We start from the raw sequence: 27999 nt of genomic DNA, 5'->3' as shown, positions 1-27999 counted from the left end.
ACAAAGACCTTACATGCCATTTACTCAGCAGGTTAAACATCTGCAAGATGAAGAAATGTTGAAAATTTATAACCCAAAATTTATAACCCATTGACTATAAAATCTATTATCATGAACAGCTAGTAAAATTCCTAAACGTCTGTGGCACCAATGGAGAAGACCAGCAATTTCAATACCCAGGCTCAATATTCAGTTGGCTGCAAACTAAAATTGCCTGAACAAAAATGTTGCGAAAAATAAATGTTAATTTGGGAATTTGAGACCTCATAACTAAATTCGTGGCAGTTAAAGTGCTTTCAAAAATTAATGGGCCTGATACTGATGAAAAGCTGTGAAAACGTTTCAATGTGGATATACTGGCCCTGATGTCATCGAAAGGATGGAAACACCGACAAGAAGCAGGAGGCTGAAGGTGGGTCCCCAGGGAATGGTCACAGCAGGGGATACAGATGGAAGTTGTGGGTGGTTATCACGAGGGTAGATAAAGAGAACAGATGGCAGGTCTTCACAACGGGAAAGAGACAACTACTGATACAATATGGGCTCAGTGTTTGGGGTCACTGGGGCTTCAGTGCAGGCTTGTGGATGGGGTCGAAAGTAAAGATTTTCTTCTGAGATCTTGGGCAAGCGCTCCTGTTCTTCCTGAGCCAAAAGAAATGCTTTAAGGAGCAGCTCTTTAGATTGTACATAATGTTTCTGTTGCCAGGAATTCTGTGGCCTGGGGCTTCTTCTCATTCACTTGAAACTTAAACTGTGGTACTGATGATAAAGTAAACGTTAATTAGGTTCCCACTTTCTTTTGTAGCGGCCTCAATGATGGCCAAACTCGTTTTTGTTAAATTTTAAACATGCAGGTATGTTGCTGGATTATTGTCTCCAAATATTTTGATTCTTCCTTATTTCCTCCATTGTCGAGTTAAATAAGACCAAAATTCGAATGTCCCGATTAGTACCTTTTTTTTAACCTCAATCAGCCTTTCTTTGTGAACCTTTGTCTTTAACATATTTTACCACGTACAGTTCAAAAGATCCAAGCCAATGCGTTAACTGAACAGTTATCATCATAATCTATCATCCCATGGCAGCAGTAAACTGACTGGTTGCAAACTGGATTATCAAAGATTCTGCTGAAAACTCATCTTTGCTCTCATTTTCAAACCACATGCTATTTACACGTTCAGGCTGTTTTACCTTCGCAGTATAATTCCAAAAACTTCCCTTTAAACAATGTATGCCCAAACACATTCTGCTTGCAGATAACTTATTCAGTGGGAGTTCTGCTCTGCAACTGGAGCTAGGGAAGTACTTGTTCTTAAAGCTACTGAAGTTATAAAAACATGACAGAAACTTGTGGTTTGGAAATGTCCTGTTTTACGTCTAGAAATGGGGACAGAGGGCATTCCAGGAGAGAAGCAGTTAATATAGAGACACTCAAGAAGGCTGCAGTTTCCCTATACGAGATAAATCAGCTAATTAACAAAACAAGACAGACTTTGAGAGATTTCATATATATATTGTGCACATTCAGACAGGCTTTGAGTGATTTTATGTGAACTAATTAGCTGCTCCTTTCACATCATTAGATGCTCCTTTAATTAATTGAAGTACATGGTAATCACTCCACTAGTAAGACCGTACTTTTTGCTGTCACGACCTTAAGCTTTGGAATTGTCTCCCTAAACCTCTCTTTGTCTCATTTCTACTTTAAAACCTGCTTAAAATCGAATTTCTTGACCCAGTTTCTGTACACAGCCGTATGCGAGACAAACAAGTATTGAATTTTGTTTGATAAAACAGTTGTGAACTGCCTCAAGATGCTCTAGCACATTTAAAATGCCATATAAATATATGGTACTGTTGGTATTTTGGTAGAACTTTTCTTCAATTGCAGAGTGTCAATTCTTCTCAGCTGGAGACTACTGATGTATTTATTTAGTTGGGAATATTGTCTTGAAATATCATTTGAAGGGTGTGATAGCGAGAAATATAGGATGCTTCATTACTTTGCAAGACAGAATGACCTGCTACAGCAAAGTGCTTTCTCTGCTTTTTTATCAATTGTACTAAAAATAGTCATTTTTTTGGCTTAATTAGCATTTAAACATCAATTAACTTTATTTAAGTGTTTTTAAGACACCTTAAACAAATTACTATTATTTAATACAATTGTACTTCTCCTAAACATCCCCATAATTTGTAAAATTACTTACTTGTCATCAAATCCCAACTTTTTTCTGTCAAAATTTTGAAAATTGGATTTTAGGACTTTCTCTCTGACTTCCTTTAATGTGCACTCCTGATTTTCCAAGTGAAATACAATAACTGAAGCATCTGAGGCAATGAGATTAGTCTACCAATTACCAATATTGAAGCTAAGAATGCATGGGGTCAAGGGAGCTGCTCTGATGTTAGTCTCTTTGCATTTAGGAAAATAAATTAAGTCTAAGGAACGGCATGGGGACTGTTCAGTCATGTGAAACTGTTTTGCCATTCAATTAGGTCATGGCTGATTTGTATCTTAGGTCCATCTACTCACCTTGAGAAAGGCTGACGGTGACACAAAAGCTAAAGCAGCCTCTCAATGATCTTTCTGTTTCTTAACATTATTCACAACAAATATCTTAACTAAGTTAATCACGAAGCAAGTGCAGTAACATTTACTAGGAACAGGCTCACCCCATGTTGGCTAATATGCTCGCAGTAATCCTACTGCTGTAATGGAATGAGACTGGAGTTAAGCATTTGGTCAATTAATTAACCCCTAAAAATGTGGCACACTAACCAGGTTTATCCTGAACTCTGGGACAAGCCCGAGGGATGGTGAGAATCCAGGAAAAATAGAATAGCCAGAATTTTATATGGAGGCGAGGGTATTGCTTCTGCATGGAAATTCACGTCTGCTTAGCTGTGCCACCCCTATCCAATTTATGGGCACTAGATGATGTAGCTCTCGCATTCCAACAGAGCTTCAGGGAGAGGTGACTGCTGTTGGGACCGCAGGCAGTCTTCAAAGAAGAAATGCATGGTGCTGGGCTTCAAGGAATCCCTTTAGTATCCCCAAGGGTTAGGGTGGATGGTGCTGGTGAGAGCACAGATCAGACAAAGGTGGTCAATGAGATGAGTTTGTAGAATTCTTTAATGACAGTTTCCTGGAGCATTACAGTATAGAACCATAAAGCCATTTCGATCTAGTATTGGGCAATGAGACGGGGTTAACTTGTCATATCATAGTAGAAGTTCTACTGGAAAACAGGAACCATAATACAATGGAATCCACATTATGTTCAATAATGACCCACTTCAAACACAAACAAGAATTTAAACGAAGCCAATTAACATATTAGGGAAAGGTTGATTAGGTAAATAGTCTGCAAGGTATGGTGTTACACAAACAGCACAAAAATTCAGAATTTTTAACATAAAAACGCTTTCATTAGTAAACAACAAACCAGCAACAATGATCCTTTCATACTTTGTAAAGATGTTAAAGATAGTATTAGATTAAAAGCAAGTTTATAATATAGCAAAGAACAGTAGTTAGTCTGAGATAATGGGGACTGCAGGTGTTGGAGAATCTGAGAAAACAAGGTGTGGGGTTGGATGAACACAGCAGGCCAAGCTGCATCATAGGAGCAGGAAGGCTGATGTTTCAGGCCTAGGCCCTTCATCAAATGATTTGTGATGAAGGGTCTAGGCCTGAAACGTCAGTCTTTCCTGCTCCTATGATGCTGCTTGGCCTGCTGTGTTCATCCAGCTCTACACCTTGTTATTTCAGTAGTTAGTCTGAGGTCTGACAGCGATTTGGGATCCAGCACAGGACACCAAAAATAAACCAGTGTTCTGGAGAAAAAGATCATAGAAACAATCATTAAAGCATCTTATAAGCTCATCTTCCTACATACCTTTGGTTTGATTGATTCATTCCACACAAAGATTAAAGTCTTATACAACCATTACATTGGCTTTGTCAGAAGTTTCAACAATTTTTGCTTAATGTTCTGGAAAGAGGTATAACTACTGTAAGTAGTGCTTAGAAAATATTCCTCTGCTGGCATTTGCTGGCTCTTGCCATTTCAAAATTCCTTCTAAACTGATTTCACTCCCTGAGTCTCTGAGCCAAGATACTTTCATATTAATATCCTTCTGTCATCGTTTACAATCAGAGCTACCTCTCTTTTTTGATTCTTCTTGGCTTTTTAAAATGCTGTGTACCCTGGAACTTGGTAAGGTCTGTCTCTGAAACGGTGATAAGGTCTGTACTTGAGCCACCAATTCATCTATTTTACTGGATGCTCACATTCCGGTTTGATTCCAGCCCTGGGCAACTGTCTGTGTAGAGTTTGCATGTTCTCCCTGTGTCTGCGTGAGTTTCTTCCCACAGTCCAAAGACGTGCAGGTTAGGTGGATTGGTCATGCTAAATTGCGCATGGTGTCCAGGGATGTGCTTGCTAAGTGGATTAGTTATGGGAAATGAGGGTGCCAGGGATTGGGTAGGGGTATAGGGTCTGGGTTAGGTGCACTTCAGAAGGTTGGTGTGGACTGATGGATTGAATGACCTGCTTCCCTACTGTCGGGACTTTATGATACAATTACCTGCACCATTGCCCTGTCTCTCTAACTTCCTAAATCTCCGCTAATTTGAACCTCGCTCCAAATTATTTTATATGAATATATCAACCAGAACAGTTCATTCAAAACTAAACTTTGTTTTTTTCCCATATTAAGTTTCATAAATTTTGAAAAGCCAATTTTACTTCAATATAAAATATCATGTTTAATAGGCTTTTGCCTTATGTGCATTACACTAAAATATGCAAAATTTTGCTGGTAAGAATATTGAAATACAGCTCAGTTAGGAAGATATTTACCATCACCCGGGTCTACAATCTCCACAGTTGCAATCTCTGGGAATTCGAGAACAGCCATGACAGGCTCAGAAAGTACAATCTGGAATGTTTCAGACTGTTCATATTCGTTATCTGTCAAAATCCTTACTCTCCAAGATGCTGTGGTTTGACCCGGATTGAACTGCACCTGTTTTTGGGACTTTCCTCTGAAATCCTTATCCTTCTCAGCTGTGCCATCTTTTGTACCAATGCCTGTCAACAGAACGTGAAAAGCAGCTGGGTCAAAATCCAAGTAAATGCAACACATATCCCTTTGGACAGGAATTTCACATTGGTAAAACTAATGAATGAATGCTGAACTGCAGTAACTTTGATGTACAAATAAATATTAGACTGGGTTGGAATTTCTTTCTTCTGAATTTCAAAACGAAAACAACAAAATTTAAGCTGGCTTCTCAACTGATCTTGCCAACAACTTAATGCCAAAATTTGTTGAGAACCTCATTAACATTGAATATAAAAACTAAATGAAACAAACAAAAGTAAGTAAAAAACAAGTTAGATTTAAAGAAAGCATGCAGCATTCTTATGGGCTGTATTTAATGGTTAGAGCTAAAAGATTGCTCACAAACTGAGTGGTGAAATAATGCAATGCAGGAGGAGTAATCAAGGGCACAGTGTGACTTCTACTCCTCCCAGAGAAGGGAAAACCACTTCCAACACTGACGTACTATTTGATTGGCAGTCCACGTACTGCCAACAGCTTGGTAGAGGATGGAATTGCAGGCAAGAACATGAAGCAGGTACTCATGGGCCAAGGTAAATTGGAGTTATTGGGATGGAGGGATTTGGCCACCTTAAGGAGAGGGGTGGAGATGTGGCAGGTTCAGTTTTGGAAAGCAAGCAGAAGGAAGAAGTATCATTATCCTTGGGGCATGCTCCCGAAAACAGCAGCCACCCATTTCCTTCCCAGTGTTTTAAAACATTAAAATCAAATCAGGCAGTCCAGCTGTACATGCCAAGCATATTTTAGTGTGGCCAGCATATTAACAGGATCATCTGAACTTTTAACAGGGTCAATTAATCCTTAACAATTTATTTATATACAATAAGTGGACTGCCATCTTTGTATCCAGCAGCCCTTCATATCACAGGGATGAATAGGAAGTGGTGGTTTGACTATCTGTTCTATTTTACGTGACTCCTTTGCTGCTGAAAACACAACTGGCAGGAACTCATAAAATTCAGGCTGATCTTTCCAAAGTTCCTCTTTATTTTAAAGTTGCTGTTAAAATTGAAGAATGAATGGTGGCAGACAATTAATGAAGCAAGAACGCAAAGATATAGAAACTACAGTGAAGACTGGAACAGCATCATTCTGTATTACCTTATGCCTCACTATAGTCCAAACATCATTAAAGTAAAACAACTGAATTATTGACAAGTAACAAAGGAAACTGACAAATTTAACTTCTGGTAGAGATTATTATTTCTATAGTGAATGTTGAGCTCTATATCTACTGCCAGATTTACCATCAAAGCTAAAACAAAAAAGTCTGAGCATTCATGCATTGGTCTGGATTGTACAGGACACAATGATCCCATCTATTTTGGCAAAGAGTGGGAATGCCTGCCTGAGAAAGGACAACTAACCCACAGCCATTGAATAGCTGCTATGCTGTGCTTGGCCATTAGTGGATGAAAGATGGAACTTCTGTTCCTCAGGGTCAGGAGGTCTCTCGGAGAGCTGCCAGAGTTCAGTCAGAAGTCGGTCATTGTCACTCATGGGTTGAGAAGTTGAGCTGCACCAAATTGTGTTTTTTTTAATTTGTTTTTTAAAATCTCAATGGGATCAAATGTCAGACCACAGTTGGGAGGTCACGATGTTGGGTACAGGCTCTGATGCGGTGGTTGGTGATCTCTAGTAAACCCATCAGGCTTGTAGCTTTTGTGGGCCTCTTCCATTGCCAGTTAAATCCTGGCTGCATCAGGATAAGGCTCTTAAATTGTCATTAGATGCCTCAGGAGCCTTAAGTGGCTGACTGACAGGCAAGCTGTCCAACACTACCACCAACGCCTGTAAGGTTGGTGGTAGGGTCAGGGGTAGGCTGCCCACTGGATTTGAACATGCATCCTGCCTTCTGATCCACTGACAGAGAAGTGCAAAGACCAACGCCATCATTTCCAATTAGTTTCTTCATTTCATAAAATATAACATAATAAAGATAATAAAATGCCCTTCCAACTGACATTGACCAGTTTTTCCAAATAGTCATTGACAATGCGTATTAGTAGGATACTCTTCATTGGAGATTTATTTGCATCAGAAAATATGACATGTAACCGTTTCTTAGCAGTAAGGAGAGTGGTAAACGCTGTATATAAAGAAATTGCTCTTTGGATATGGATGATGTTGACAGGACAGGCAGGGATGGGTGTAAAATTCCATTAGTGTTCTGCCTGCATGCTTCAGCCCAATTAAATCAAATAAAGTCTGTAAGGGCTGCTGTCTGCCCAACTGTGATTTCACACCCGTCGGGGATGGGGGAGCCCACCATGTCAGCCTGCTAGAACTTTGGGCAGGTTGTGTGGTGGGGCTGAGCATCTCACTCACAAATTTTTATTCCCGACGGACGGAGGTTTGGGGCAGCATCAGGTGTCCCCTTGCACCCTTCCCCCCCCTCCCGACTACCTCTGGTGGCCTCGTCAACAGAGATGTCCTCACTGGACCTGCCCCGTATCCTTGGCTGTGATGCCTTGTTCTGTGGCATTTGTGCTGTTCCAGCAACTCAATGGAGGAGGGGGCTCCATAAATATTCCCATCCTCAATGATGGGGGAGCTCAGAACATTAATGCAAAAGATAAAGCTGAAACATTCACAACAATCTTCAGCCAGAATTGGTAACTAGATAATCAATCTCCTTCAGTAAAACACAGATGCCAGTCTTTACTTCATTGAACAGAATCCTTACGGTGCTGAACGAGGCCATTTGGCCCATCAAGTCTGCAGCTATCCTCCAAAGGCCATCTGCTCCTTGATATTCAATGGCACTGTCATCACTGAATCCTCTACAATCAACAGCCTTGACCAGAACCTGAACATATAAATACTATGGTTACAAAAGCAGGTCAGGCATTAGAAATTCTTAATCTCCAAACTCATTTCCTAAATCTCAAAGCCTGCTGTTCCATATCAGAACACAAAGAGGAAATCTGCTTCTTGATTGACATGTACTTCTCACACAGTACGCTGCATTAGTGTCAGAATCCACAAAAGAAGCCTTCATTGAGGCCATATACATATAGGATTCAACAGGAAGAAAGAAACCTAAAAATATGCATTATCTTTGATCATATCAAAAGCAGAATGTAATTAAATACATTCCTGTAATACAGCTAATGAATTTTTAAAGAACTAATGCTGCAATAAACAAGTGCATGTCTCTAGGCTAGCTCACCCATGCACAAAGTACACTTTGAATGTGAATCTTGGCTGGAAAGAAGCAAATGAGACCTACAAAGTATTCTTTCTGAACACAAAGGCAAGTGATAAGAATGCAGAAGATTCAACCTTTGCCAAGCTGTAGAACATAATAGCATATCATCACTGCATTCTGGATAAGCATGTACCTTGGAAAACCTCACCACAACCTTTAGGCCGAACAACTTGAATGCCTAAACCGATCAGAAATCAAACCAGCTACGTGCAGTTTCAACCTTCAGTCCATTGGACCCAGACAGTATAAAGTAGTATTCCAGCTTTTAAAAATATTAATGCTAATTTGTTTTGACAGCTGATGTGCATATCTGCTTAACTTAAAAAATACTTCAGAGCTCTATCTGTCATACAGAGGAGCCAGCAAAGAGTAAAGGTCTGAGATGAGTACATTGGATTATTGGTTCAGATTTGAAGCTTCTGCTTTTCCGATGACATATTTTCATAAATGTACTCATTTGCATTGAAAATATTTGGACTCTTCAAATATTTAAAAAAATTTGTCAGTGACTTCTGCTCTTAGTGAAAATATCGTGCAATCCATTCCTGTACTGGTGTGATTATTCTATTTTCTTTAAATATAAAAGCCATAAAATGATAAAATCATGGGCATCTGCAACACAGAAGGGATCCATATAGATCATCAGACGTGTACTGGAGTTATACAAGTGCTGTCAAATTAGTTCCACTCCCCCTACCTTTTTCCCTGGTGCCCTGTAGTCTTTGTAGTACATATCCAATTCCCTTTTGAAAGTTACTAATTCAGTTAGTATGCAACAATTGGCTATGATTTCAACCACATTAGTGAGGGCATGGGATGAGGATATTACGCAATTACTTTTTTGTAATCAGTGGCAACATAGCCACATTGAAAATAATGGCTGGCATTATACCAGTTGTTTCTACAGGAACATTACTCATGGATTGTTGATCCCAACAAAGTATTAATGCTTCTTCTAAGATTCTTCTTGTGTGTCCCTATATATTCAAATATTTGTGAAAAACCAATGAAAATTCCATGCATCAGAACTCTACCATGGCAGTTACTGCAGAGAAAACAATAAAATGGCAAAGGCTGATGAAATCTACAGAACATCGACAATAAAAGAACAATCATTTTGAGAAACCCATCCAGGGGCATCTTACAAAGGAATATATGGATAAATTATATATGGTACTACTTGTAGACTTGGTCAGCCAGAACATTTTAGATGAGAAAGGAACGACAATAAAACAATCACATTGTCGTTATTCATGGTGTTACCAGGTACTTACCAACAAACGAGGTTTCTCCCAGATAACCTCTGCGCTTTACTGTAACCTCCAGGAATTTTGAATTCTCATCTATGAGGTAGTACTCCTTTTCCAGAGAGATCCAAGCCCAGTTCAAGCGGAAAAGTTGATTCTTCAACTTATTACCACCTGCAGAACAAATGCCAGAAGCACAAATTTAGACATGTACCATTTGGCTAGTAACCAAGTATTTTGTGAAGGCAAAGATAAAGCTTACAGTTGCACCAATAATTCTGCCCAAGGACAATCTGATGCCAGATTTGCCAGGTCAGTGGAAATGCACAACTTTTGCATGGGACTGGTGACTGCCAAGGTGTTACAAATGCATCCCATCTGCTCCATACCACCAGAAACCCTGGCACCACTGAGGCATTTCAACAGCCTGGATTCAATGCTCCACCCTACTCCCCCACACGCTGCCTTGGGAGCCCAACTTCTGGTCTTTTCGGAAACTGCATGCTATCTGATTTTACACACTAACTTCCAGTTTATTCCCGGTCATCATCCGAACTGGGAACTGCAAACTCCCTGCATAAGATATCCCTGACCCCTCTGATATGGCTGATCTTGTAAGGGGGAGGTAAAATGTTCTTCTTTGCACAAAGCTGAGCAGGTTTTCCTAGTTGAAAGGGAACCTGGCATATCCAGGTCTGAGATAACAAAGTATGAAGCTGGATGTACATAGCAGGCCAAGCAGCATCTCAGGAGAACAAAAGCTGATGTTTCGGGCCGAGACCCTCTGATGAAGGGTCTAGGCCCGAAACGTCAGCTTTTGTGCTCCTGAGATGCTGCTTCGCCTGCTGTGTTCATCCAGCTCCACACTTTGTTATCTTGGATTCTCCAGCACCTGCAGTTCCCATCATATCCAGACCTGATCTGTTCTCTCAACTTCAGGTCACAGTCTGGAGAACAGCCAAGGGAATTAACATGATGCGAAAACTGGTCTGTATCAGCAGCACAATAGAGTAAACCAGCTGCCAAGTTTTTACTGAGCCAGATTTTATTTTCTTGAAAAATCCTGCCAACATTTTTAATTTGTATTTCAAACCAAGCAAATGCAATGGAAAATCTAGGAAGTTAATCTTTACAAATAGTTGAAACATATTCTGTGATTTTCAGTGGAAAGAAGACTGGGCTCAATGGAAATAAGACAGCTGCTGATTCACATTCCCCTTCACACTGCTCATATCCATCAGTTTCATCCCCATTGCAACACCCAAATACTGCAAATGCTGGAAATCTGAAACAATCACCTGAATATGCTGGAGAAACTCAGCAAGTCTGGCAGCATTCATGGGGAGAGAAACAGTTAAGTGTTTAAAATCCAACATGACTCTTCTTCCTGAACTGGAATCCCGACTTGCCCAGCAGTTAAGAGTCAAACACATTGCTACAGGTCTGAAGACACACTTGGACCAGATTTTCCTTCCTAAATTACATTACTGAACCAGATGCGTTTTTAATGAACGAGCAACAATGGTCATCATTGACCAATTTTTTTAAAATGGATTTTTATTGAATTTAAATTTTTACCAGCTGCCATAATACGATTTGAGCCCATATCCTAGAATATTAGATCGGGCACCCGAATTACAAATCCAGTGACATTACTACCACAACACTGTGCCCTGCATATGGCATACTAGATTACGGAGCTACCCATGTTTTCCACTCCAAGGTGGCCTATAAATCTCAACTCACAAATTTACAGTTTTCTAGGGTGTGTGTTTAGAAAGTTCCAGAGTATAAAGTTATGAGACTTGATTTGTACTTCTTCCAAAGGTGGTGGGATTCCAATGCATAAGTCCTGCCCTCATTTCCACTGATCCAAAAAATAAGAATTGCTGGAAAAACTCAGCAGATCGGGCACCATCTATGGAGAGAAATCAGAGTTAATGTTTAGGGTCAAGTGATGTTCCTGGACCTAAAATGTTAACTCTAATTTCTCTTCACATATGCTGCCAAACCTGCAGAGCTTTTCCAGCAATTGCTATTTTTGTTTCTGACTTACAAGATCCGCAGGTCTTTTGGTTTTTATTTACCATAGATCCAACTTTTACCAATGAGATAAGGGGCCTAGGCAGAGCACGATACACAGGAGGGACACCCAAGCTCAGCAGGTGTATTTGAACTCAATACTGAGTTCATTTACGTCAACAGGTGGGAGATAGGTTAGGGAGGCAGGGACGAGCTGGGCTGGTTTTGGGATGTGGTCGGGGACAGGGAGATTTTGAAGCTTGTGAACACCACATTGATACCACTAGGCTGCAGGGTTCCCAAGCAAAATATGAAGTGAAATAGGGTTATGTTCCTGCAACATTTGGGTGCATCGTTGTGGCACTGAAAGAGGCCCAGGATGGACATGTCATCCAAGGAGTGGGAGGGGGAGTTGAAGTGGTTCGCGACTGGGAGCTGCGGTCTTTTGTCGCAAACCGAGCATACATGTTCTACAAAGCAACATCTAAGCCTCTGCTTTCTCCCACCTATCCACTCCTCCCACCTCAACCCCCATCTCCTAACTACCAGCCTCATCCCCGCCTCCTTGACCTGTCTGTCTTTGCTGGACTGACCAACATCCACCCTAACTCCCCACCTACACTCACCTTTACTGGCTCCATCCCCGCCTCTCTGACCTGTCTGTCTCCTCTCCACCTATTTTCTCCTTTGTCCATCTTCTATTCGCCTCCCCCCTCACCCTATTCATTTCAGAATCCACTCCCCTCCCTCATTTCTGAAGAAGGGTCCAGACCCTAAACATCAGCTTTCCTGCCCCTCTGATGCTGCTTGGCCTGCCATGTTCACCAGCTCTACACCTTATTATATTCAGTTATTAGCTATCGTTGATGCGGTGTCTGATGGAAGTATTTTTTAAAAACAATACTTAAAGGATATTTAAATGCTTTGAATGGGTTTCATGATCAAGAGTTCTGTTTCACTACGCACAGTGTAGGAGCGAGAGATATATTAGATTCTCAGGAGGTTTTTCTCCCCCGACCATGTCCACATGGCTCCTGCGATCTTCTCATGGTTGATATGGGGTAAATGGCTTTCGGTGCTAACTTCCCCATAAGCAGCCGCTGGGATGTTCAATACAAACTGATTGGCATGCTGCACATTAACTTTTGCTTCTGGACCTGAGGCTTAGACTTCGGTCTTTGCAGGGGAAAGAAGTAATAATGGAGGACGTTGCTTTGGGATGCTATAAAGAGAAGGAACATGGAAGCATAGTTATGGAGTGAGGTGTGACTTAGCAAGGATGTGTTATGGAGGTGTGAGGGGAAAGGAGGTTAGTGGGAATAGGAGATAATGGGAACCTCAGATGCTGCAGAATCCAAGATAACAAAGTGTGAAGCTGGATGATCACAGCAGGCCAAGCAGCATCTCAAGAGCACAAAAGCTGATGTTTCGGGCCTAGACCCTTCATCAGAGAGGGGGATGGGGAGAGGGTTCTGAAATAAACAAGGAGAGGGGGGGAGGCGGACCGAAGATGGAGAGAAAAGAAGATAGGTGGAGAGGAGAGTATAGGTATGGAGGTAGGGAGGGGACAGGTCAGTCCAGGGAGGACAGACTGGTCAAGGAGGCGGGATGAGGTTAGTAGGTAGGAAATGGAGGTGCGGCTTGAGGTGGGAGGAGGGAATAGGTGAGAGGAAGAACAGGTTAGGGAGGCGGAGACAAGCTGTGCTGGTTTTGGGATGCAGTGGGGGAAGGGGAGATTTCGAAGCTTGTGAAGTCCACATTGATACCATTGGGTTGCAGAGTTTCCAAGCGGAATATGAGTTGCTGTTCCTGCAATCTTCGGGTGGCATCATTGTGGCACTGCAGGAGGCCCAGGATGGACAAGTTGTCTGAGGAATGGGAGGGTGAGTTGAAATGGTTCGCAACTGGGAGGTGCAATTGTTTATTGCGAACCAAGCGGAGGTGGTCTGCAAAGCAGTCCTCAGGCCTCTGCTTGGTTTCCCCAATGTAGAGGTAGCCACACCGGGTATAGTGGATACAGTATACCACATTGGCAGATGTGCAGGTGAACATCTGCTTAATATGGCAAGTCATCTTCAGGCCTGGGATGGGTGTGAGGGAGGAGGTGTGGGGACAAGTGTAGCACTTTCTGCGGTTGCAGGGGAAGGTGCCGGGTGTGGTGGGGTTAGGGTTCAGCTTTAAAATCTCCCCTTCCCCCACTGCATCCCAAAACCAGCCCAGCTCATCCCCTCCCCCCATTGCATCCCAAGAGCAGCCCAGCTTTTCCCCACCTCCCTAACCTGTTCTTCCTCTCACCTATCCTCTCCTCCCACCTCAAGACGCACCTCCATTTCCTACCTATGAACCTCATCCTGCCTCCTTGACCTGTCCGTCCTCCCTGGACTGACCCTCCCTACCTCCCCACCTATACTCTCCTCTCCACTTATCTTCTTTTCTCTCCATCTTCGGTCCGCCTCCCCCTCTCTCCCTATTTATTTCAGAGCCCTCTCCCCATACCCCTCTCTGATGAAGGGTCTAGGCCCGAAACGTCAGCTTTTGTGCTCCTGAGATGCTGCTTGGCCTGCTGTGTTCATCCAGCTTCACACTTTGTTATCTTAGTGGGAATAGGAGTTGGCATGGAGTTGACATGGTGAGTGGGCAGAGGGTGTGGTCATATGAGGAATGAAAGCTCAAGAATCTCGCAAAACAATTGAGACTATAAACTCAGAAAGCCCAAGGTGTGTTCTCTAACCAGCCTACTTTAGGCGTCGCCCATCTCGGTGGCTGTCTAGGAACTACAGACCTGATTCTGTCATTGCCTCCTTGGAACAAAAACTGCATCTAATGCCATCCTTTAAACTGAGGCAGACCTGCAGAGAAGGTCAATTCCCAAAATTTCCATGTCAGGACCAGAAATCTAGCCCTTTTGTGCTCCTGAGATGCTGCTGGGCCTGCTGTGTTCATCCAGCTTCACACTTTGTTATCTTGGATTCTCCAGCATCTGCAGTTCCCATTATTACTGTCCTTTCAAGTCTGGCCAGAGACACACCTTTGTTCTGCCGTTCTCACATTCCAAACACTCAATCACTGAGCTATCAACTTCACATCTTCACCATCACCCGACACCAATTAACCCACCAAACCACCCCGCCAAACTATAGGACAAAAGCTGTCCTCTCCAGAGATCACTTCAGCTCTGGTGAAGTCATCGGGACTCAAAATGTTACCTTGCACTCTTTCCATGGATGCTGTCTGACCCGCTGTGATCTCCAGCATTTGTTGTTGTCAATACAGATTCCAGCATCTGCAGTAGTTTGTTCCTAACAACTAATGTGGAACCTGAGATAATGGGAACTGCAGATGCTGGAGAATTCCAAGATAATACAATGTGAGGCTGGGTGAACACAGCAGGCCAAGCACCATCTCAGGAGCACAAAAGCTGACGTTTCGGGCCCAGACCCTTCACCAGAGAGGGGAATGGGGAGAGGGAACTGGAATAAATAGGGAGAGAGGGGGAAGTGGACCGAAGATGGACAGTAAAGAAGATAGGTGGAGAGAGTATAGGTGGGGAGGTAGGGAGGGGATAGTCAGTCCAGGGAAGACGGACAGGTCAAGGAGGTGGGATGAGGTTAGTAGGTAGATGGGGGTGCGGCTTGGGGTGGGAGGAAGGGATGGGTGAGAGGAAGAACCGGTTAGGGAGGCAGAGACAGGTTGGACTGGTTTTGGGATGCAGTGGGTGGGGGGGAAGTGCTGGGCTGGTTGTGTGGTGCAGTGGGGGGAGGGGACGAACTGGGCTGGTTTAGGGATGCAGTTGGGGAAGGGGAGATTTTGAAACTGGTGAAGTCCACATTGATACCATTAGGCTGCAGGGTTCCCAGGCGGAATATGAGTTGCTGTTCCTGCAACCTTCGGGTGGCATCATTGTGGCACTGCAGGAGGCCCATGATGGACATGTCATCTAAAGAATGGGAGGGGGAGTGGAAATGGTTTGCGACTGGGAGGTGCAGTTGTTTGTTGCGAACTGAGCGGAGGTGTTCTGCAAAGCGGTCTCCAAGCCTCCGCTTGGTTTCCCCAATGTAGAGGAAGCCACACCGGGTACAGTGGATGCAGTATACCACATTGGCAGATGTGCAGGTGCACCTCTGCTTAATGTGGAATGTCATCTTGGGGCCTGGGATAGGGGTGAGGGAGGAGGTGACTCTTCCTCTCACCCATCCCTTCCTCCCACCCCAAGCCGCACCCCCATCTACCTACTAACCTCATCCCACCTCCTTGACCTGTCCGTCTTCCCTGGATTGACCTATCCCCTCCCTACCTCCCCACCTATACTCTCTCCACCTATCTTCTTTACTCTCCATCTTCGGTCCGCCTCCCCCTCTCTCCCTATTTATTCCAGTTCCCTCTCCCCATCCCCCTCTCTGATGAAGGGTCTAGGCCCGAAACGTCAGCTTTTGTGCTCCTGAGATGCTGCTTGGCCTGCTGTGTTCATCCAGCCTCACATTTTATTATCTTAATGTGGAACCTGCTTTATACAGAGATAGTAGGAATTGCCGATCGTGGAGAATCTGAGATAACAACGTGTACAGCTGGATGAACACAGCAAGCCAAGCAGCATCAGAACAGCAGGAAAGCTGACGTTTCGGGTCTCTGATGTTGCTTGGCCTGCTGTGTTCATCCAGCCCTACACCTTGGTATCCCTGCTTCATAGTGTTTATTTTTCCCCCTTGTTTCCTTCTGGGACAATGCTGTTATTCATACCCTCTTCATTCCCTAATTTTTCACTCACATTGATAACTTCCAATAATAATTGCAGGGGTGGACTGATGAGTCAGCATACATTCCCAGTCATATACACCAGGAGATGACCAGAAAGCTGTTGTCAGCTGCTTGTCACTGAACACAAACTACCATGCCCAGTCAGTTAATGCAATCCTCCTGCTGAGAATTTCAGTGGCAGGCAGATTGTATCACTGACATAATTCAAAACTTGCTGCAAACTGAAATACTCAAAAATGTACAGAAGAAACACAGCATTGTTAAAAGGGTCACCCGGCCTGAAACATTAACTCTGCTTTTTCCTCCACAGATGCTGCCAGACCTGCTGAGCTTCTCCAGCAACTTTGTTTTTGTTCCTTAAAAGCACAGGGACTGGTCTTAACCTAAATATACCCAGTAAGAAAAAAGTGTGTTCTGATCATACATTTTGATTTACACAGAAGTAGATTTTCAATTTCTTACAAATACAATGGCATGTAGTGTCAGTCAAGAGTTAAGTGCAACACCCAGCTCAGTGGATCCAATATTTACCTCTCACATCAGGTTAAATAGGGATTTAACTTTTCCAAATTGATACTCCTACATCAGCTCTTCAACTGAAGCCAAAGAGGAAATCTAGAGTACAGTATCTCGAGAGTATGTAATTAATAGAACATAGAACATAGAAAAGTACAGCACAGTACAGGCCAATACTGTTGTTCTTTTGTACCAAATTAAGTGTACAATTCAAACTGTAATGCTAACGTGATTGTCAGATTTCAGTATAAAAGCAAGTAAAAAATGTAAAATATCATTTTCAAAATTATTAATGCAAGGCACAATAAACTTTGAGTTGATTATTTTAATATAAAGTACAATAGAATGAAACTGTGTTTTAGTATTGGAGGTGCAACGAATTGTTCCATGATTGTATTCTGGGTAGAATGTTTGAGGTCTTCTATCTCTGCAGAGATGCACAGAAGTTAAAAGAGGCCTCAGGTCAAAATAACAAATGATTTTTCTCTACATAGCTGTTAAAAAGAAAGTTAAAATGTCTCCCTCCCAAACTCCTCACAATATTACCAAATGAATGACACATTTTCCTACAGACTTATTAACAGGCTTGAAAACCTGTTGGGTTTGGAGTTTGAAGGTGGGAAGTAGGATGTGAACCAAGTTGGAAAGACTAACTGATGCATTCCTGTCATCAGGGAGTTTTCCCAGGGGCAGATTAAGCAAGATTGGCTGCCTAGTCGATGGAACTGGGGTAACAGTTAGGATGCTAAAACCCGAAGCGCCCTCAGCACAACCTGTTAAACAGTAGGAGCATTGGGATCCCATTCCAAGGATGGCAGACAGAAAGGGCCCACCTCCTGGGGAATGACAATGCCAGTCTTGCTGCCAGTAAGTACTGATTCAGGACTACCATTTTGTCCTAAAATTAAGATTCTGAGGCCTGTGGTAAAATCCAGCCCATTATATGTTTTTAAAATGTTATTTGCTGACCTGATCAGGGGGATATGTAAAGAAAAGTCAAGTTCACTGCTTTTTTTTAACTTCACTGAAGCATACAATCCTGCTATCCTGGGGCTTGTGCAGTTGTCAAGAGTGTAGCTGATCTCAGTAAACGATGAGATGAAGGCAGCATCATTGAAGGATGAAGGTTATACACCCACTGAAATGTGGCCAATAATCATAAGCAAAGAAGGCCTGGTCCAAATATATCCAAGGCATTTTGATGAGATGGCTGGATGTTTTGACGATTTTGAGTATCACAGCACCAATGATTCAGAGAAGAAATCACTGTTTGTAGGGTCACAGAATTGAAGATTGGATAAACTCCATCATTAAGACGGAAACCAAACAGACAAGTGCAAGTTTACTTGAATTCTGAGGAGTTAAACAAGTCATGAAAGGTATTCCTCCTTAATTCTAGCATTGACAGAGATCACACAAACACAGACAGGGACAAAAGTTTTCCACAACTTAAAGCCAGAAATAATGACTGGAATGTGAAGCTCAATACGCAATCTTTCCTCATGACAACATATATCACACCCTTTGAACAACACAAATTCTTGAGTCTACCTTCTGATCATAAAGCGAAACTGTGTTCCAGCAGAAACTGGATGAAAAATACAGGGGATGTGGAGGAGCTGACAATGTAGCTGATGATAGTGCTTAAGGCTATGACTACCATTTACTAACATGCTATGTATAGAACCTTCCATGAATATGACAGAACGAGCGGAATAACGAATGTGAGAAACTTCAAATAATTTGTACTAATTAAAAAAAAGTAATTTTGGAGAAATAAATGATACTGAAAGTTGATAAATTTCGTGATCTTGATGATTTACATCACAGGGTGCTGAAAGTGATGGCTGCGGGAAGTGGACTTGCTGACAGTCATTTTCTAAAATTCTAATGATTCAGGAATGGTTCCTGCAGATCAGAAAGTAGAAGATTTCACTCCATTACCTAAGAAAGGATTGAAGGAGAAAATAGGGACCTATAAACCTGTTAGACTGACAAGTAGGGAAAATACTAAAGTGTACTTTAAAGGCTGATAACTCAACATTTAATTATAATGGTATGATTGAGCAGAGTCAACATGGAGGTATAGAAGGGAAATCATGTTTGATAAATCTGTTTGAGTCTTTCGAGATATAATTAATGAAATAGATAAGGGGGAACCAATGGATATAGTATAATTGGAGTTTCAGACAGCTTTCAATAAGCTTGCAAGCAGGAATGTGGGCCCGAGAGCTGCTGGAAACATGGGGCCAGCAGAGCCACCAGGAGTTGTGGCTACACTGACAGTACTACAGTGGTACCTGTAGGAAGAACCATGAGAGTATCCCTGGATGGAGTTGAGAGTATGAGGGACGCGAGTCTTGAAGACAGAATCGCTAATGATACAGGATGGGAAATTGGAAGCAAAGACAGCAAAGTAGCTTCCAGCAGTCCTCATTTCAGATGATGGTTTGAGGGTCTGACACAGACTGGATTTGTCTCATGTCCTTCCTAGATAGTGAGTCAACCAGTTGCCATTGGTCGAAAACTAATTCGATCGGCATCCAGTGGAAAAGCCATCTAAAGGACCTCCTACCTCACACCTGAGTGAAGGAGCATGGATTTCTATCACACACCCTCTCTCCGTCTTAGTCCCATCAGGTTAATGGGGCAAATGAGATCCAAGTTGAAACTTCTAAAGTGAGGTCAAAAAAAATGAGAAACAAAGAAAAATTGAGAGAATGATAGCCAACATAAAAAGCAATCCAAACTTCTTTTGCAGATATGTAAATAGAAAAGGATTCATAAAAAAAAGGTCACATTAATTATGGACTAAAATGGAGATTTACAGAGGGCCATCTATAAAAGACCACTGGGCTCCTGGACAAGCAATGGCAGTCTGTAACTGCCCTGCATGGTTCCTGATATCTGTTCCAGGTATAGCAGAGAAGGAGAAATTGGCACCTTGCTTTGTAGGCAGGGATTTGGAGACATTCTCTACGCAGGACCAACAGTGGATGTCATGACAACAGACCAAGCTAGGTTGGTCCAAGGTTGCCACCCAGGTCAGTTTAGTCTCAGCCGTCTGGAGGAACACTCAGCAATGTCGACAGAAGGCCGATGACCTCTTGACACTCTATATCCCAAGTGTTATCACCTTTTCTCTGATGCTTTACGCTCACTCTATCTCTGCTACTGCACCCAGCTCCCAACAAGTCACATGCTCTATTTATTTTCACTGCGGCCTGCAACGTCTTCCCTCATTCGCTGTCACCAGCACCCCCACGCACCCCCCCCCCCAATCCCGATACCACTAACCCTGTATGCCCTCTGTATAATTACTCACTCAGGACATCTCTCTACCTACATCAAAAATAATTCCTGTTTCGCCCACCTTTTGTGTCCCTTAACACCTGCCTCGTCCTCATTCCAGGAGGAAAGCATCCCACAATAGGGCAGACAGAATCAAGATGTTAGGTGGTCTGCCCAACATTTAACTTCTCACCTAAGTAAGTTGTTAGATCCTTGAATGTGTAGCCTGAGAGCATGATGAAGGCAGATTCATTCAGAACTTTCAAGAGGGAAGGAAACTGCCACGGGGCAAGTATAGAACAGGACTAGCAGCAGCACAGGTACAACACACCAAATGCTCTTCTCTTGTGCTACAGTCATTCCAAAGTTCTATGAGCCATGTATTATATTTCTTTCACAAAAAAGAGCATTCTTACAAATACAGCTAACTGAGCTCGAAGAATTTCGTTTGTCTAAAGGGACACTTTCCCCTTCTCTTTCCTGCCCTCAAACCTGTCACAATGTTGTTCTCTTTTATTTGACTACATTCCTGTGATGTGCCTCGAGTCATTTTCCAATGTTAAAAGTGTTTTCTGTACGTACACAAGGAATTGTTTGTGATGTGGCTACAATGCTACTCTAGTAACATGAGCGAAAACATTACTAATTGTAAGTTTCATGGATTAATCATACTTAGGCCATAAGAAAAAACAGCAGATTTTTCTGATATAAGATAATAAAGTGTGAAGCTGGATGAACACAGCAGGCCAAGCAGCATCTCAGGAGCACAAAAGCTGACGTTTCGGGCCTAGACCCTTCATCAGATTTTTCTGATGAAGGGTCTAGGCCTGAAAGGTCAGCTTTTGTGCTCCTAAGATGCTGCTTGGCTTGCTGTATTCATCTAGCTCCACACTTTGTTATCAGCAGATTTAGGCTATTCGGCCAATCAAGTCTGCTCCACCATTTGATCACTTCTGATACATTTCTCAAGCCCATTCTCCTGCCTTCTCTCTGTAACCTTTGAAACACTTACTAATAAAGAACCTACCTATCTTTGTCTTAAATATACCCAATAACCCGGCATTCACAGACTTCTGTGCCTAGGAGTTCCACAGACTGATCACTGTACGGCTAAAGAAATTCCTTCTCATCTCAGCTCTGAAGAGTCGTCCCTTCACTCCGAGGCTGGGCTCTCAGATCCTAATCTCTCTTACTAGTGAAAAAACCTTCCCACATCCAATCTATGCAGGCCTCTCACTATTCTGCAAATTACAACAAGATTCTGCCCCCAATTCATCTAAACTCCATTGAGTACAGATTCAGAGTCCTCATGTGACAAGCCTTCGTCCTCAGAATCATTCATGTAAACTTCCTCTGGAGCTCCTTCAATGCCTGCACATTGTTCCTTAGATAGAAAACCGAAACCAGAGCCTTAAATAGCCTCAGCAATATATCCCTGCTCTTGTCTTCTAGACCTCTTGAAATAATGCTCATATTGCATCTACTTTCTTAAGTGCCAATCAAACCCATATGTTAACTTTAAGAGAATCCTGAACTAGGACTCCTAAGTCCTTTTGAGCTTCAGACCTCTGAAGCCTTTTCCCATTTAGAAAATAGTTTATACATCAATTCTTCCTACCAAAGTGCATAACCTCACGTTCTCCCACATTGCATTCTATCTGCCACTTCTTTGCCCACTCTCCTATCCAAAATACAAATAGATTCTAAACAAAGTCTCAAGCCTAACTTGTCTGACCTAAAATGTCATGTCTTCTTTATACTATTAAAACCATTAGTTCTCTCAGGACAGTGACTTCAAATGAATTCAGGGATTTACATACATATATTAATCAATTAAAACATTCTAACTAATTATAGATTCAACAGCATTTCAAGTTTGTTTATTACATCCTCATCAGTGGTGTGACCTTTGATCTTTTACTTTTAAATTTTGTGTCTGATGCTATGTGGCACAGTCGTTCAGTTAGTACTGTTACCTCAAGGCACCAGGGACCCAGGTTTGATTCTAACCTTGGGTGACTGCCCGTGTAGAGTTTGCATATTTTCCCAGCGTCTGAGTGGGTTTCCTCCAAGTGCTCCGGTTTCCTCCCATAATCTAAAGAAGTGCAGGCTAGGTGGATTGGCCATACTAAATTGCCTATAGTGTCTATGAATGGGTTTAGGTGGGATACTCTGAGTGTCGGTGTGGACTTGTTGAGCCGAAGGGCCGATTTCCATACTGTAGGGATCCTACAAATAACTTCTTTGAATGAATAACACCTCTCACCAGCACCTGAAGAAGGAATAAGACTCCAAAAGCTTGGGTTTTCAAATAAATCCGTTGGGCTATAACCTGGTGTTGTGAGATTTTTGACACTCTCCTAGCCTGACCAAGTCTTTCTGCAGCCTTCCCATTTCCTCAACACTACCTCCCCCTCTACCTATCTGCGTGTCATCTGCAAACTTGGCAACAATGCCCTCAATTCCTTTGTTCAAAATGTTAACATATAACCTGAATAGGTATGGTCCCAACATGAACTGCTGCCGAATTCCACTATTCACTGGCTGCTATCCTGAAAAAGACCCCTTTATCCCTACTCTCTGCCTTCTGCCAGTCATTCAATCCTCTACCCATTCCAGTACCTTGCCTCTAACATCTAGGGCTCTTATCTCACTTAACTGCCTCCCGTGCAGGACCTTATCAAAGGCTTTCTGGAAATCCAAATAGATCACACCCTTTGGCTCTCCTTTGTCTAACCTGCTGGTTACCTTTTCAAAGAATTCTAACAGAATTGTCAGAGCGCCCTTTGATGAAGCTGTAATGACTCAGCTCTATGTTATCATGGATTTCCAAGCGCCCTGCAATCTCATCTCTAATCATGGACTCTAAAAGCTTACCAACAACTGAGGTCAGGCTAACTGACCAATAGCTTTGTGTTTTTTTTCCGTCTCCCTTCTTAAACAGGGATTATTACATTAGCCATTTTTCAGTCGTCTGGGATGCTCCCTGGATCCAGTGATTCCTGAAAGATCACCTCCAATGCATTCCCCATCTCCTTCAGAACTCTGGAGTGTAGTCCATTTGGTGCAGATGATTTATTCACTTTCAGACCTTTCAGCTGCCCCAGCAACTTCACCTTAGTGATAGCTATTATAATCACCCCTGCCCCCTCAATTTCATTCAATGCACAATTTCAAACTACAATAGACAATTAAAGTTTAATGTTTACCATTTTTCATCTCTACTCTTTCACACACTGCAGGCTGATTAAATATGTGCTAATTAAGTTGCTTGGATTAAAAAAAAGACATTGTTTGCATGTTAATTTTCTTCTCCCTTGCCCCCCCCGACCGCAAAACAAACTGCAGCTACTTCCCCACCAGGTCCCTGCCCTCCACATGACCTTCTCAAACCATGGCGGTTGGATGCAAACACAACGATACCGGGAGCACTCAAATCCATAATTTACTGGGTAGTTATTGCTATGAGTAGGATGTGCCACTCTTGGCAGTCCGTTGCTAAAGCTCTTAAAATTTCCTGCGAAAACAAACATACATTTAAAACCCAGTGTAAAGTCAAAGTCCTTTTCTGTACTTTTTATTTGAAAATAATGAGAAAGAACGAACATGTATTAGCCAAATGTATTAGGCTAACATGGATAGGTCACTTAATGCAAAATTAAAGATGACTGAACATGAGGCTTTCACTTCAAGTGAAAAAAAACCTACAAATACTGCCTTTTATTCCCTTTTACAGTTTTTCCAAAAACACATTTAAATATTGCAGGTCCATTAAGCATTTTGCAAAACATGGACTAACAGTGTTGCTGCTTTGTATGCCCTTGGCCCGTGGTATATTAGGTTTTGTTCATTACACCATAATCAAAGAGCTAAAAAAGTAATTCAGATACGTGTGTTAAATTGCAAAAGTGTGCTGTAATCGAAGCATGCAATCACTTCAAATCATCAGTTTTCCCGTTCCCATTTATAGCTATTTCCACTGCATTGTTTAATATAAAATGGGAAGCACTGTGTGGTCTGTAGCTTTTCACAATGACAAAGTTTTACACTCTTATACACAGCAACCTGATACTTAAATCATTTTAAGCCTGTTCTATACCAAGCTTCAAGTACAGAACAATAGAAAATGGCATGTACATGTTGCAGTAGACCTCTCTGCTGCTAATTATTGTCAACTTGAAAATACAATAGGTTTTAACATACACTATTTTCACACCAATCTGAAAATTGAAAGTAGACTCAAAAACTAGCAATCAAAATAATACTGCAGACTTCACTGCCACACAGACAGAAAATAAATTTCTGCAGGTAACGTGGATGTGCAGGGGGATCTTGGTGTCCATATACGTAGATCCATGAAAGTTGCCACCCAGGTTGATAGTGCTGTTAAGAAGGCTTACGGTGTGTTGGATTTTATTGGTAGAGGGATTAAGTTGCGGAGCCGTGATGTCATGCTGCAACTGTACAAAACGCTAGTGCGGCCTCACTTGGAATATTGCGTGCAGTTCTGGTCGCCCCATTACAGGAAGGATGTGGAAGCATTGGAGAAGGTGCAGAGGAGATTTACCAGGATGTTGCCTGGTCTGGAGCGAAGGTCTTATGAGGAAAGGCTGAGGGACTTGGGTTTGTTCTCATTGGAGAGGAGGAGGTTAAGAGGGGATTTAATAAAGACATTCAAGATGATCAGAAGATTAGATAGGGTGGACAGTGAGAGTATTTTTCTGAGGATAGTGACTTCAGCTTGTACAAGGGGGTATAGCTACAAGTTGAGGGGTGATAGATTTAAAGCAGATGTCAGAGACAGGTTCTTTACTCAGAGAGTGGTAAGGGCGTGGAACGTCCTGCCTGCCAATGTAGTTAACTCAGCCACATTAGGGGCACTTAAACAGTCCTTGGATAAGCATATGGATAATGATGGGATAGTGTAGGGGAGGGGCTTAGATTAGTTCACAGGTCGGCGCAACGTCGAGGGCCGAAGCGCCTGTTCTGCGCTGTATTGTTCTATGTTTTATGTTCTATAAGAAGTAAAAATGAATTGGCTCTGATTTGTCACTCCTGCCAAAATACATGTGTGATTTGACCTGCAACACATTTTCTTCGAAAAAATTCTGACTTTAAAGCCTCACAGGTTGCCCAAATTGTGTTTGTGAAACTTAATATCTTTTCAAAGGACTATGAAAATCACAGGCCAGGTAACCCCACAATTAGCCCTGCTCCAGACTTCTGGTTGTCTGATATAAACAGACAGGCCACACTTAGGCAGTCATCCTTGCTAGCAGTTACAGTTTTCAACTGAAGCTTGGATGAAGCCCAAAGTGTGAAAAGTAGACAGATTGATTTAAAATTAACCAAAATTGGTTCACAGATGCTTTTTAAGAAATGGAAGTTTTTAAGATCATGCCAGTCACATTACACTGTTCAACAATAATTTTTTTCTGCACAAAATGGCACTTTATGGTTAATAGAAACAACCAACAGAAATATTTAGATTTTGTTTCTTTTAAAGCATTATTAAAAGGAAGAGCATTAAGAAAAAATTCTAAAATCTGAAACAAATATCAAATGCATCTAACTTTTAAAAAAAATTCAAATGTTTCTTCTTTTGTGGAATTGAAAATGCTCCCATTTGTATCTTTGTCTTGGTACTTTGAGTATTGCTGAAAAAGACATTTTGTTGATGCTTTTCGTTATGCACTCATCAGGACAAAGAATACTAATGCAAGGGGAAAGCAACACTTATATTGTACAGGAGGAAAATGCTGATTGGCTGCCAAATGTAATCTGAACATCATTGCATTACCATGGAGAAAGCAAGGATTAATGATGATTTTGCCAATTAACTTCCAAGCTTTGTATAATTTTAAATTATGCAGTTTGATTTTGACTATTCAGAGCACTGAGAAGGGAGACAGTGAATGGTTCTCTTAAATTTGGCAGTTCTTCCTAGCTGTCTATCACAGAATGAGTAATGTGGCGTATGAATTTCATTGCTGGTGTGATTCCAAATGTATAGACAACATGTCCCAAAAGACAGGCAAATTGTAGCAAGCAGCAAATCCCTGCTTCAAACATCAGATGCCATTTTGCAACTGAACAGCATTTGCTGGATAATCCAGAGCATGTGAAGAACTACGCTGACAACTAGTTTAGGGAAACTGGTCAGTTCTACTGATAGGTCTACCAGAATTCTTTGAGGATGTAACTCAGTTGTTGTGAGGGAGAAAGTAGTTGCAGTTTATTTTGACTTTCAGAAGGCTTTTGACAAATTTCCACAGAAGTGATAAGCATGCAAAATTAAAGCACGTAGAGTTTGGGGTCATGTATTGATATGGATAGAAAACTTGTTGGCACACAGGAAACAAAGAGTTAGTATAAACAGGTCTTTTTTAGAATGTCAGGCAGTGCCTAGTGGGGTACTGTAGGGATCATGCTTAAACCCTAGCTATTCACAATATATTTTAATGATTGAAATAAGGGAACTAAATGCGATATCCCCCAATTTGCAGATGACACAAAGCTGGGTAGGGTGGTGAAATGTGAGGAAGATGCACAGATGCTTGAGTGAAATTTGAACAAGTTGACTGCATTGACAAATTACAGCAGATGCAGTATAATGTGGATAAATGTGAAGTTATCTGTTTTTGGAGCAAAAACAGAAGGGCAGATGATTCTATGAATGGCTATAAATTGAGACAAGTGAATGTGCAATCAGACCTGGGTGTCCTTGTCCACCAGTCACTGAAAGCAAGCATCAGGTGCAACATGCAGTAAAGACGGCAAATGGTATGTTGGCATCCATGGTGAGAGAATACGAGTACAGGAGCAGAGATGTCTTGCTGCAATTATACAAGACCTTGGTGAGAAAAACCACGTACACTTTTATTCTCCTTATCTGAGGAAGGATGTCTTTGTGATAAAGGTGTGCAGCAAAGGTTCATTAGATTGACTTGTGGGCTTGGAGGACTGGTGCAGGAGAAGAGGTTGAATCAGTTAGTATTATATTAATTGGAGTTTGGAAGAATAAGGGGGCATCTCATAGGAACCTATAAAATTTAACAGCCCAACATTCAACTCCACACCCCTCATGTGAACAGCATCCTTAGTGGCTAATGGATGGTGTCCAAATGCTTGGATTGGTATCAAAGGCTGCCCATCACTTACTATGCCAGGATCCCCTAAGCAAAGGCTATGTCCCTTGGCTTGACTGCAGCCTACTGACAACCAAAATAAGGTTCCTTCCTTTGTGTCAGAACTAAATGGGAAAGCAAAAAAACCTAAGCACTAGAAAGGCAAGCTTTGTACAGAGTACAAAGGAGATTTACTAGAACTATGCCAGGAATGAGGGATTTTAGATACAAGGAAAGATTAGAGAAATTGGCCTTATTCTCCTCAAGGCAGTAAAATGAATAGGTGCCCTTACTGAGATATTCAAATTTATGAACAATTTTGACAGGGTAAAGAATTCTAGGTTGGTACACAATTTCAAGATTGTTAGCAAGAAAGCTAAGGACTGAAATGAGGAGAAACTTCTTTACTCAGAAAGTAAATAATATGAACTTCGTATCTTTGGTTGAGGTGGCAAAGTGCCAAAAGGAAGGACAAGGATACAATGTGTTTCTAGGTAGGCCCAGAATGAGTAGATACTATCGCAAGTGAAGACTCCAGGAACGTGCCCCTAAGTGCACAGTATCCTTGCTGCAGCATTTCAATGATCGTTGCTGCTGCTGCCAGACGTGTAGTATTGACATGCAGAAGTGGATCCTGTGGGTGGATCAGAGGTAAGCCAAGAGGGTCTATAACGGGTGTCACACATTCAATGCCAAT

The 27999-nt window shown here is 42.0% G+C and overlaps 1 protein-coding gene across 2 annotated transcripts in view; it reads right to left on the bottom strand.

Annotated features, from left to right (window-relative positions):
- The window catches only part of LOC125453137 (FRAS1-related extracellular matrix protein 2-like), a 232007-nt gene that overhangs the window by 117643 nt on the left and 86365 nt on the right, over nucleotides 1-27999 (bottom strand). For both annotated transcript variants that reach the window (XM_048532302.2, XM_048532303.2), the window contains exons 3-4: nucleotides 9619-9765; nucleotides 4869-5099 (exon numbers count right to left, since the gene is read on the bottom strand). In XM_048532302.2, coding sequence (XP_048388259.1) covers nucleotides 4869-5099; nucleotides 9619-9765 — 378 coding nt within the window. The remainder of the gene's footprint in view (nucleotides 1-4868; nucleotides 5100-9618; nucleotides 9766-27999) is intronic.

The sequence above is a fragment of the Stegostoma tigrinum genome, chromosome 6, assembly GCF_030684315.1.
Source record: "Stegostoma tigrinum isolate sSteTig4 chromosome 6, sSteTig4.hap1, whole genome shotgun sequence".
In the NCBI taxonomy this organism is placed as follows: domain Eukaryota; kingdom Metazoa; phylum Chordata; class Chondrichthyes; order Orectolobiformes; family Stegostomatidae; genus Stegostoma; species Stegostoma tigrinum.
This window is presented reverse-complemented; position numbering and strand designations above follow the sequence as displayed.